Here is a 13,790-nt window from a genome sequence, read left to right on the forward strand (position 1 = left end):
GGGTATAGACACAAAATAGGGAAGGACTTAGATGACAATCCTACAAAGGAAACTGAGCAAGGAACAATTAGATAAAAATTCTAGAGAACCAGAAAAAAAAAAGCAATATTGTGAAAGAAAAAGTGTCAAATGTGTCATATAGTTCAGGAAAGATGAGAACAGACATGAGGAAAGATCATATGGTCTAGTAATAAAAAGATCACTATCACTGATGACCTTAAAGAGTTGTTTCTAAGGATGACAAGAATGCAAGACCTTGAGAAAAAAAGTGGAAGGTGACACTATGGACAACTAGTCTTCAGTAGTGAATGAGGAAAGATAAAGCAGGGTAAGTCTGAAAGGAGGATGGAAGGATTGAGTGAAGACTTTGTTCGAAGATGGAAAAAAAGGATGGGCAGGTTTGAATTCATTAGGGAATGAGTCAGTGAATTACATAAACCTATAAATTAGTGTTAGCATAGCCTTTCACTTCCTTGTACCAGACTTATAGTTATGACTATGGATCAGCCTATTTTCTCAAACTGACAATCTTTGAATTATTTAGTCATTCAATAAACATTTATTAAGTACCTACTATATGCCAGGCACTCTCCTAAGCACTTAGGGACATCAAAAAAATAGAGCAAATTAACAGTTCCTATATCCAAGAAGTTCATAACCTAAATTTACATGAGATGCAGCATGATCTAGTGTTGAGAAAGTATTTACGAAGTATCTACTGTTAGGTGCTGAACACATTAAGGCAAAGAGCTTACATTTTAGTGAGAAAAATGACTGTTATGAAGGGGGGGGGAAGACAATAATGAATGTGCTTCTAAATTTTGCTGTAAGAAAAGTTGGTGTCACTAAGAACGGAAAACTGTAAAAGGGGTAGGATAATGGGACATATGCTGTGATGTGATGGTAGTGTCTCCAAGAGGAGCTATCTTAAGAGGCAGCTGGATATAAAGGATTTGGATAAGCAAGAGAAAGAATATAAAAGATTTGGAAATTTTAAGCACATTATTGAGAACCCAATATCATATTTTTAGTATGAACATTTACAATTCAGAAATTAGTAAATGCTATAAATTAGGCCTTGACTCATGTTTTGTTGGCTGTCTAAAAAAAATGACAAGAAAAAAAGTTAATACAGATTAAACTTTAAAATGTCATATGTACACCCTTCCTAACCATAAAAGACATTCCACCCTACCCCCAAGCTGTACATATAATATGCTGAAGCCTCAAAACAGGTTAATTCAGAAATGAGAGTTTCAGAGGGCTTTTAGTAAATCAAAATCTTTTTTGAGCTCTGGGACATGAGGAAGCAATACAAAATACTGAGGAGGGGAAAATAGGCTAAAAATATTAAGTGAAAAAAAACAGTAAGGTAGGAGCAAAATAAAATAAATATAATACTAAAAAAAATCAAACAAGCAACATTCATTTAATAAGTGTCTACTATGTATTAGGCACCAAGGATATAAACGCAAAAAGTAAAACAGTCCCTACTCACAAATTAAGGAGATGGTAACTGGATTTGGCAAGAGGGTAGACGCAAAGTCATTTAAAAATGTACTTACAGAAGAATGGTTAGGATAGAATTTAAATTCTGGATGCATGTGACTGAGATAGTGGCTATGGTTCAACAAGTATGGCAGCAAAGAGAGAGAAATGGATAGGTAAAAAGGACAAAAGAGTCAAGCAATAAAAATGTATAAATATAAAATACATATGCCTGTTTATTCTATATATTTTTCATAAATTTTAGCTACTGTTGCTTCACAATTTATATTAATGATTATATGATATAAATTTAAAATATTAGTTTATTGTATTACTACACAATATTTCTTTTCAATACACAAGACAATGGAAAAACTACTTTATATGAGATTAACAGATCTCTTTCTTAGGGATATATATATGAATAAAATCTTAAGTTTTAGTTTACAGTGCCAAACCTGCAATGACTACTTGTTTTTGTCAGGGTATAAAAATTATTTTCTTCCACTTGAAGCTTCAAGGAATGAAAGAGCTATTGAAATAATATTTCACTTCTTGTCAGTTTTAGAAAATTTATTTGCTAAACTTATTAGTCTTTTGGGGAATACAGATTTTAACTAAAAGCAAAAATCTGTCTCAAATCCAAGAAACTGGAAAATGAGTTGAAAAGCTAACATAAATGTGGTTGACATATACCTGGGTTTACAAAGTAAAGATTATCAGTTTAAAGAGATTTTATTGGGGCAGCTAGGTGGCGCAGTAAGCAGAGCACTGACCCCGAAGTCAGGAGGACCTGAGTTCAAATTCGACCTCTGACACTTACTAATTACCTAGCTGTGTGATCATTAGCAAGTCACTTAACCCCACTGTCTTGCAAAAAACCTAAGAAATGAAGAAAGAGAAAAAAGAGAGGGGGGGGAGAAGGAGGAAGAAAGACAAAAATGACAAAAATTGAGCAATAGTGTTGAGCAATAATGTAAAGGCATCTTTTCAGTGATTTACCATACAGGTTAATTGGGGGGTGTGAACTTTCTTTTGCCTGTGAATTAACATAAAATGATTACAGAGTTTAATTTGTTTGCCTTTTTTTCAGAGTGACCCTAATTTCTAACACTATGATTTGGTAAGAACCACAAACTTGTCTTAAGCTTATAATTTTTTTGTCTTTTTCAAGGCAATGGGATTAAGTGACTTGCCCAAGGTCACACAGCTAGGTAATTATTAAGTGTCTGAGGTCAAATGTGAACTCAAATCCTCCTGACTCCAGGGCCATTTCTCTATCCACTGTGCCATCTAGCTGTCCCCATTATTAACAAAATTTTGGGACTGAAAACTATAGATAAAAGCAAAACAAGAAATAAGGTTATTAACTGGGGAATAGAAAGGAGAGGATGATTTTTCTAACATCTGTGGAGGGCTTGCTGAGTTTTTCCAATTTCTTTTTCTTGGGTGGCTAGGTAGAGTACCTGCCCTGGAGTGAGGAGTACCTGAGTTCAAATCTTACCTCAGACACTCAATAATTACGTAGCTGTATGGCCTTGGGCAAGCCACTTAACCCCATTGCCTTGCAAAATAACCTTAAAAAAAAAAAGATAATAGGTTCCAATTTCTTTTTCTTTATGGAATATTAGTGTATTTTGTATTCCTTCTGATTAACAGAAAGTTTGGATTTCATTTAGTCCTTAAGAAAACTACAAAGAAGGGACCATGCTTTCTTTTATAAATCATCACTTTCCAGTAAAGCTAAAAGTAGAAAAAAAATACTTCCAAAAAATCATGTTAATATTTGTTTCTAATAATCAGTTGGTTTACTGTTTTCTGTAAAAATGCCTTTGTCGTTTTATATATTTATAGAAAGAAGATACTTTAATTCTCTTCTCTGAAAACAATTATGAACTCTCTTATCTCATGTTGAAGACCGGTCAAAAAGTCACAAAAATTTATGGCATCTTCTTATAAAGTAGTATTTTCACTACCAATTCTTTTCTATATTAGATCACTAGCATTTATAGTGAAAAAATATTAGCACCACTTACCAAATTTGTAGCTTGATCTTTTTCCCTTGTAATTCAACTGTTTTGATCTTAAAGTCAATTCCTACGACAGAGAAAAGGAAACGTTTAATAGTTAATTCATAATCTATAACTACAATTAAATTTATATACAAATTTTATTTATTTTATTTTCTGGCTACAGAATCATAACTAAGGAAATATACTCAATTTTTAATAATACACTCAATTTTTAATAATAACAATTAGATGGGAGTTTCCCCTCAGATAAGTATTTAAGACAGATAGCTATCTACTTTTTTAAAAAAGTCTGAACTTAAACGGTCATTTCCATATACACAGAACAGAAAAAGTAGATTGTACATGTAACTATAGGTCTCTGTTATGCAATTTGCTTTTCTTATTAGGATGTAACTTTCTTTTTTTTTTTTTTAAAGGTTTTTGCAAGGCAAATGGGGTTAAGTGGCTTGCCCAAGGCCACACAGCTAGGTAATTATTAAGTGTCTGAGACCGGATTTGAACCCAGGTACTCCTGACTCCAAGGCCGGTGCTTTATCCACTACGCCACCTAGCTGCCCCAGGATGCAACTTCCAAAGTTGTTTTGATTGTGTTCCTTTCTGATCTTCATGTTTTTTCCCTCTCTCTGGATTTTAGGATGTCTCACCAACCCCTTTTTTCTTTTTGGCAACTTATCCATACCTTTTGTCCTACTTTCCATACTGGGGTTAGGGAGAAAGTAAAAAAATATGTATTGTCAAGCAAAATAAATTCTCCTACTGATTTAGCCCCAAAATGTATGTCTCTTTTGACATATCTTAAGTGCATGATCTTCCCCCATCAAGGTGTATTTTTTCAAATTGTAACTGGTTCCTGCATAGCTCAAAGTCTTTTTTTTCAAGGTTTTGGTTAATGTTGCTATTCTATCAATTCTTTTCCCAGATCCACTCATTTAAGTCTGAATCAGTTCAGATGAATTGGGTTTTTTCCTCCCAAGTTTATCTGAAGTTTCTTCTTTGACTGGACAATAATATTCCACTATAATCAGAAATCATAATTAGACATTTCCTAATAGAAGGAGATCTTATCTGAGTTTCTAGTTCTTTGTCACAAAAGTTGCTAAAATTTTGTACCTATGGATTTTCTTCCTGTTTTTCATCTCCTTGATGTTGGGGTTGGGTTGAACAGAATTTAACAACTTTTGGAGAATCGTTACAAAATGCTTTTATGTGGGCTAAAAATCCACTTAAAAAAATATAGACTCATCTGAGCAAAAAAAAAGTTTATTTTGACTATTCTCAAGAAAAGGGGACACTCCAAGTCTCACAAAGTCAAGATCAAGGAGCTGCCCCAAATGAACAGTCAACCAAGATTATATGGCCTAATATGATCCCCTCCTCCTTCCTATCATCCCTCTCTGTCCACTCATTGGTTAAGTCTTCAGAGTTACATTCTACTGGTGAAAATCTACCCCAGCAACAAAGAAAAGGATGAAAGGTTTTCATAAAATATTAGCTCAACATCCAGATGGTAAGAATAACCTTCAGGATTATAACTATCTTATTCAAGTAACAGTCTACTTATCAAACAAGAAGAAATCTTATGAGCTTCGTTGGAATGCAAGGTTTTTCTCATGGGAACAGTCTACTGTTTTCCCCAGTAAAGATAGTGTTATCATCAAATTAGGTGACTAACTAAAAAATGCAAGGTCTCTCTGGAAATAGTTCAGTTTCCCCCAATAGAGTTGGGAGGGTGCCTGGCTTGGAATGCAAGGTCTCTCTCCCTCTTTCTTCTAAGAATAGTTTAAGAGTAATAGTCTGTCTTTGTTTTAATGATTTTTAACTCTGTTTTAATGATTTTTAACTCTAAGAGGACTTCACTAGAAATATTAACTCTTAAGAGGAAATAGCCCACTCACTTTCAAGAACTAGACTAATTCTACCATCAGTGCATTATGTGTCTATTTTTTCATGGCCCCACCAACATTTATCATTATCCTTTTTTTCGTCACCTTTGGTAATCTGATGGGTGTGGGATAAAACCTCAGAGTTGCTTTACTTTATATTTCTCTAGTTATTAATAATTATAACTAATAACTAATTAGTTATTACTAATATGGAACACTTATTTGTTTGGATTTTTTCCCCTTAAAAACTTCTTCCCATCTGTTTACCATATATCTACTGGAGATATATGTCCCTTTTTACCAAGAAGGCTAAAAGAACTGCTAAATTATTTTTTGGAGGAGGGGGAGATGGGGACCAGAGATGAAAATCCAAAATAGGAAATAATGTGTAAAGATTTGTTATATAGTCTGGAAAACTATTTCCCTCTCGCCTCACACTTTTTTCTATCCAATAGATAGTCTATTATCCAGCCATGTGCTTTCCTGTCCCCTTGGAGATGCTCTAATTCAAAGACCCGACATCAAAAAAATCATAATCTTCTTCAACATATGCAGTCACAATAAAAATTAAAAAAAAAGAACCCACTCCCTCCGAAAAAAAAAAAAGGCCATTACTAACATTTTTGGCTAGAGTCAGGCAAAATTCATAAACCCATGTTATTTGAATTGAAGACTTAGAAGGACCTTAGAGATTTCTGTTCATAGGATCATAAATTTTGAGTTGGAAGGAGAATAAGCAGAAGTCATCTAAGTTCGATCTTTGTTCTAAAGATAAAGACCAAGGTTACACAAATATGTAATAGCAGAGCCAAGATATTAGCTCAGGTTTTGTAGCTCTAAGTCAGAAGTCAAAGCATCTTAAACTAAGGACTAGAATGAAAGTTACTTGCACAAGTTCACCTAACAAATAAGTGGATGGACTGATAGAAGTATCCAGAGAGCCTAATTCTCATTTGGTAATAAGCACATTGTCTTTCTAGCCAATAAAAATACTTTAATGTCTACAAATAGTTATTCCAAAAGCAATTAAGTCAAATTAACAGTTACATTATGTTTTTTTACTAATTTTTTACTAATGTATTTCTAATTATTCTAATTATCTATATTACTAATGTATTTTTTAACTCAATAACATGTTCAAATTTATAGGTAACAAAAAATAGCTAAATCCCTACAAAGCATAGGCATACAAGGACTTCTTTTATGTGTCATAAAATATCTAAAATAAAAAATAAGCACCATATATGTGATGGAAATACTAAAAGTTTATTTCCAATAAACACAAGTGTAATCAAGGATGCCCCCTTCTCCTGTTTTTTTTAATAGTTCTAGAAATGCTAACAATAGTGATAATACAAAAGAAAAAATTAAGCTTGTAAAAAGTCAAAGGGATAAACTATCCCTATTAGCTGATACTATGATGCTCTTTTAACTAAAAAAATCTATATAACTAGGAAAAAAACAATGAATAGATTCATCAAAGTTGTAGGCTGTAAGATGACCCACTAGTAATCAAAGTACAAAACTCAAATTATTTGGGAGGCACTTTGCCAAAACACATTCAATACTTGTGTAGATTCAATTATAGTGTTTCTTTAAAGAAATAAAACTCTTAAAAATTATAATATCAAAATGCCTGCATATTTAGTGCTAAACCAAATTACCAAAGGGATAGATAAAAGGGATAGATAAAATAATTGCAAAATTCATTTGGAGAAACAAAGATTTTGATTATCAAGGGAAATTATGAAAAAAAGACGAAGCATTTCAGGTTTCAAACTATATAATAAAGTAACAATCATTAAAAACTAATTGGTTAAAATACAAAAGTAATCAATGGAAAAGAAGAGACAAAGAAGGTAAGAAATAATGAAACTCATTAGTCTAGTGTTTGATAAATGCCAAAACAAATTATCAAGTTAGAACACCTTACTTGATAAGATTTGCTGAGAAAATTGAAAAACAGTCTGATGGAAATTAGGCTTAGATTTACTTAAATTGTTAATCCTTACCATATTCCATAGTATAGTCAAAATGTATATATGACTTGATATCATAACCTAACCTAACAAATTAAGGAAAATAATTACAATTTGTTTTAAATTAAAATTGTTAATTTAGTTAAAATTAAATTTATTAAATTTATTTAATCTAATTAAAATTAACTAAAAGCTTTGGATAGATGGATTTCTAACCAAGCAAAAGATAGCAATGAAACAATTACAAAAGATAAAATAAATCATTTTATTTATTTAAAAAAGTACCTAAGACCAAAAAAAAATTCCTAATAAGAGATATTTATAGACATTTCTCAAAAGAACTTCAAACTATAAACCATATGAAAGGATATTCCAAATCACTAACATAACAAAAATGGAGAACAACATAAATCTAAAATTTTACTTCAGAAAATTGGTAAAGGTCACAACTGAGGGAATAGGGACTATTGGAGAATTGTGCAAAGATAATTATGTTAATGCATTATTGGGGGAGATTATAAATTAGTACCACAAACCAATTTGAAATTATGCAAATAATTATGCAAAATATGCTAAAACATATTTACCTTTTGGTTTAGAGATTCCTTGGTATCTATCTATGTTAAGGAGGGTTTAACAAAAAGGATGGGTCCATATACATTAAATTCACTTATACAAGCATTTTTTTCTGGTGGCAAACTAGAAACAAAATAGAATCCTATCATTTAGGAAATTGCTAAATATGTACTAAGACTTATATTAATTGATGTAAAATGAGTCAGAAAAACAATATACAGAATTATAAGAAAGCAAATGAAAAAGCTACCACAAAACAGAAATGGAGTATTGTGAAGTTTAAAAGAATAGATGACTCCAAATAATGATGACTCCCCTGATTCCTTTGTACAGGGGTGTAAGGGTAGAGGGGGTATATGATACCATGGTTCAAAATAAAATGTAAAATATTTTTTCAATCTCTAAATTAGTTTTGATTTAAAAAATCTTCATTTTTTTTATCCAATTTTTAATCATAAGGGTAGTTCTCTGGGAAGAAGATGGATATTGAAGAAATCTAAGTGATGCAAAAATCAAAGATATAAAAAAAAATCTGTTTTAAAAACTGGTGGGTTAGAAGCTCCTATCTCGGAGGAACTAGAAATCTTCAAATTCTTTTATCTGTGGTTTTTCTGTCCCTTTTGTCATTTGATGTAATATAGACTTAATGACATTTGGATGATTTTGTTTCCCTCTTCTTTCTCTTTTGCTTATCAGGAATAATGAGGTGAGATTAGTCCCACTATCTTATGCTCCATTTGAACTTCATGTGGATAAACAGATTAAAACCAGAATAAAATGTGTTTATATTCAGTTCTTCATTTTCACCACCTGTTTAATTTTCTCATTCTAATACCTAAAAGGAAATTTCACTCAAGAATAAACTTGCAGGAAGCTCAGTAAATCTTTTCCTCCAAAAATGCAAGGGCCCCATCTACTGGCTAAAATAAATGTAAGCAAACCTGTACAAATCTAAAAAATAGCAAGACAGGAAGGATGATTAGGAGAGAAAGGAGAGAACTTCCCCCTTGAAATCTTACTAAAATTTCTGTGGTGTGAAGTGATGCCCCTGGCTTCCTAAAGTCTATGCCAGCATATCTAAAGTGCCAGAAGGTCCTACCAAGCTCAAAATGGGCCAGGTAAATAAAGCATCATTTGAGACATCAACCAGAAGTTAGTTCAACCTCTGGGTATTAAATTTTTAATAGCAGGAGGAACTTGGAGAAGCATGAAAGACTCAGGATCATGACTTGGGAGATTTGCAAAACCCTTGGATCTGTAAATAGATTTCAAGAAGTCTATGAACTTGGGGGGAAATTTTTTATTTCAATACAACTGGCTACCTTTCTTAATCCTAAATATTATTCCAATAAGAAATCCATAGGCTGTATCAAATTGCCAAAAAGATTTAAAACCCTTTTCTAAGATGAAGAGGCAGCTATTACAAACTGGACTTTGAGGGGCAAGCTAGTTGGTACAGTGGATAGAGCATGGGCCCTGGAGTCAGGAGGGCCTAAGTTCAAATTCAACCTCTGAAACTTAATAACTACCTAGCTGTGGGACCTTGGGCAAGTCTCTTAACCCCATTGCCTTGTCAAAAAAAAAACCCAACAACAACAACAAAGAAAAGGAGAGGAAGGTCCTTGCTGGAAGCTTTCTTCAACAATGAAAAAAAAACTGAACTTGGAACCAGGAAAATTTTAATTCAAATCAAGTCTCAGACAGTGGCTTTGTAGCCTATTTGATCTGCATGCCTTGATTTGCCCATATGTAAAACCTCCCAAGATTTTTGTGAGGATCAGATGAGATCAAAATTGGTTATACTGGCCAAAAGAAATCAAATTTTAGAACACCATATAAATGCAAACTATTATTATGGGGGGGCGGGGTTAATGTTCTGTAAACATTGGAAAGAAAGGCAAGTTTTATCAATGAAACGATATATCTCTTAAAGTAAAAGGGGAAAATAATCCATTGTTCTACTTTTCAATAGCTTCCCTGAACACACAAAAAACAGAGACTACCTACAAAATTAATTTTACCAAGCAAACCAAAGGATGAAATAGAATTTGGTTCCATAATTACCAAGAACTTGCATAAAAGTACATCAAGGAGAGGGGGCACCAATATGGTGGAGTAAAGTTCTACATCCGGGAAGTAGAGCCCCAGCTTAATTAACAAAGAGTAAAAATCATGTCATAGGCGGGGGAAATGAGCAAACAACACAAGAAAAAAATTCTACCATAGGCTATTACTTTGGTGCTATGAAGGATCAAAATATACACTAAGAAGATGACAAAGTCAAAACTTTTGCATCCAAAATCTCCAAGAAAAATATGAATTGGTTATCAGGCTATGGAAGAACTGAGAATGATATGGGGAGAATTATGAAAATCAATTATGAAAATTACCAAGCAGCTTGGTGAAGGAGATGCAAAAAATATTGAAAAAAAATAACATTTTTAAAAACTAGTTTGGGTCAAATGGGGGGAAAAAAGCAGTCCAAGAGGCCAATGAAGAGAATAAAGCCTTAAAAAGCAGAATTGGTCAAATGGAAAAGGAGATATAAAAGCTCTCTGAAGAAAATAATTCTTTTAATTGTAGAAAGGGGATTAGGGAAGCCAATGACTTTGTGAGAAATCAAGAAACAATAAAATCAAAAGAATGAAAAACTAAAAGAAAATGTTAATTATCCTCAATGGAAAAACAACTGATCTGGAAAACATCCAGGGGAGATAATTTAAAAATTATTGGACTACCTCAAAGTCATGACAAAAAAAGAGCTGACATCGTTTTTAAAGAAATTATCAGGCAGCTAGGTGGCACAGTGGATAAAGCACAGGCTCTGGAGGCAGGAGTACCTGGGTTCAAATCCGGTCTCAGACACTTAATAATTACCTAGCTGTGTGGCCTTGGGCAAGCCAATTAACCCCACTTGCCTTGCAAAAAAACCTAACCCCCCCCCCAAAAAAAGAAATTATCCAGGAAAACTACCCTGATATCGTAGAAGCAGGGGAGAAAAATAGAATCAAAAGAATCCACCAAAATAACCTCCTGAAAGAAATCCCAAAATGAAAACTGCCAGGAATATTATAGCCAAATTTCAGAACTCACAAGTCAAGGAGAAAATAGTACAAGTGGCCAGATAGAAACAATTCAAACATCATGGAACTACAGTCAGGATAACACAAGATTTAGCAGCTTCTACATTAAGGAATATGATATTCTGGAAGGCAGAAGACTTGGATTACAACCAAGAATCAAAAACTGAACATACTCTTTCAAGGGAAAAACAATGGACATTCAATGAAATAAGGGTTTTTCAAATTTTCCAGATGAAATAATCAAAATTTTATAGAAAGCTTGACCTTCAAGTACAGGTCTCAAGAGAAACAGAGAGAGGGTGACCAGGAAGGGGCAAATTAGACACTCTGTGATGTTGAACTGCTTATATTCCTCCCTGGGAAGATAATACTGATAACTCATATGAACTTTCTCATTTATTAGGGCAGTTAGAAGGGAGAATAGATCACAAGATACAGGAGGAAGTTTAATTTAAAAGTATAATTTACATATTTATATTACAAAATTATTTTATATTTTTAAATTTGTATTATAAAGGTAAAAAGATGGAGTTAATGGGGGAGAAGGGAATGTAAATGGAAGAAAGGGAATTGAAAGGTAGAATGGGGTGAGTTAATTCACATAAAACAGACAAAAAAAAGATTTTGCAGTGCAATGGAAGAGGGGGAAAGTGCAGGGGAGTGAATAAACCTTACTCTCACTGGAACTGGCTTAGAGAAGGAAAGATACACACAATATCCTATCCTAGAGGAAAATAGAAGAGGAGAGGAAAGGAGAGTGTGTGTGTGTGTGTGTGTGTGTGTGTGTGTAGGGATGTTTATAGCAGCTCTCTTCTAAGGCGATAGGAGCTGAAGATTGAAGGGGTCCAGTAGTTGGGGAATGACTGAACAAATTATGGTATGTGATTGAGATGAAATGCAGTTCTGTCATGGGAAATGATGAACAGCATATTCTCAGTAAAAAATTTACAAAAGCAGATGAAAAGAGAAACATACCTTATACAAAGTAGCAACAGGATGTTCAGTTGGGAATGACATACCATTTTTTTTTTAACAATGCTGTGATCCAAGAGAACTTTGAAAGATTTGTGATAATGAATAATATCCATCCCAAAGATAGAGCTAATGGTGTCTGAATATAATTAAAGCATGCTTCCCCCCCCACTTTATTATTCTTGAGGTTTCTTGTGTGTGTGTGTGTGTGTGTGTGTGTGTGTGTGCGCGCGCACGCATGCACACACAGTTATGCTTTCTTTTACACATTTTTAACCTACACCAGGTAACTTGCTTTCTCCATGATGGGAAATGAGGTGGGAGGAAGGGAGAGAATTTGGAAGTAAATGTTGAAACTTGCTTTTGCATGTAGCTGGGGGAAATTTCTTTTAAAAAATAAAAATAAGTTAAAATAGCAAGGGCATTTGACTGGAGGAGATGGCATATACATGAAAAATAAGAGATAATAGAAAAAAAGCAATGCAACACTTGGGCTTGAAAGGAAAGCCTCCAACCCTACATTCTTGGGACAAATCCTATTTGATCATAATGTATTATCCTAGTGAAAACTTTTAATCATTTTGCTAAGATTTTATTTAAGATTTTGGCATCTATATTCATCAGGGAGATAGGTCTATAATTTTCTTTCTCTGTTTTAACTCTTCCTGGTTTAGGTATCAGCATCACATTGGGGTCATAGAAAGAATTAGGCAGTTCCATCTTCACCTATTTTCCCAAAGAGTTTATATAGAATTGGAACCAAATGTTCCAGAAGAAATAATTTAAAAATTATTGGGCTATCTGAAAGCCACAATCAGGAGAAGAACATAAGACTTCATTTTTCAAGAAATAATACAGCAAAATTGCACTGAGATCCTAGAAGCAGAGGATAAAATAGAAATCAAGAGAAATCACTACTCACTTCCTGAAAGAGATTCCAAAAGAAAAACTTCCAGGAATATTATAGCCAAATTCCAAAACTCCCAAGACAAAGAGAAAATTTGAAAAGATGCCAGAAACAAATAATTCAAATATCGAGGCTCCATAGTCAGGATTACACAGGATCTGGCAACATCTACATTAAGGGACCATAGGGATTGGAATATGATATTCCAGAAGGCAAAAGATCTTGGTTTACAACCTAGAATCAACTACCCAGCAAAACTGAACATCCTCTTTCAGGGGAAAAGAGGGACTTTCAAGCTTTCCTATTGAGATGACCAGAGCTGAACAGAAAGTTTGATCTCCAAGTATAGGACTCTGGTGAACCATAGAGGGGGTGGAAGAGAAAGACTAACTATGAGGAACTTCATGATATTGAACCGTTCGTATTCCTGCGTCAGAAGAAGATACGAACTTTCTCATTTATAAGAGCTGTTAGAAGGAGCATATATAGACAGGACATAGGAAGTAGCGGAATATAAAGGTGTAATATAGTAAAAACATGGAGTTAACGGATGATAAAGTACTGGGAAAAGAAAGGAGAGGAAGAAGAAGCTAAGAAATTTCACAAGAATCAAGAAAAAGCTTTTTCAATGGAATGGAAAGGGGGAAGGCAAGGGTGAAAGAGTGAGCCTTCATTCTCATCAGAAATAGCTGAGAGGAAATAACATGATAGAAGAGAGGGAAGGTTGAGGGAAAGGGTACTCAGATACAACACACTTTTGGACAGGGTCAGGATAAAAGGAAAGAGAGAATAGAATAAATGAGCGTGGGGAGGAATAGAGTGGAGGTACAGCTAGTAATAGCAACTGTGGGAAAAATATTGAAGCAACT

The 13,790-nt window shown here is 33.6% G+C and overlaps 1 protein-coding gene across 2 annotated transcripts in view; it reads right to left on the reverse strand.

The window, feature by feature from the left end:
- The window catches only part of RAB10 (RAB10, member RAS oncogene family), a 98,261-nt gene that overhangs the window by 22,555 nt on the left and 61,916 nt on the right, over positions 1-13,790 (reverse strand). For both annotated transcript variants that reach the window (XM_074209928.1, XM_074209929.1), the window contains exon 2: positions 3,525-3,585. In XM_074209928.1, the coding sequence (XP_074066029.1) occupies positions 3,525-3,585 (61 nt within the window). The remainder of the gene's footprint in view (positions 1-3,524; positions 3,586-13,790) is intronic.

Source organism: Macrotis lagotis, chromosome 1 (assembly GCF_037893015.1).
Source record: "Macrotis lagotis isolate mMagLag1 chromosome 1, bilby.v1.9.chrom.fasta, whole genome shotgun sequence".
NCBI classification, from domain to species: Eukaryota; Metazoa; Chordata; class Mammalia; order Peramelemorphia; family Peramelidae; genus Macrotis; species Macrotis lagotis.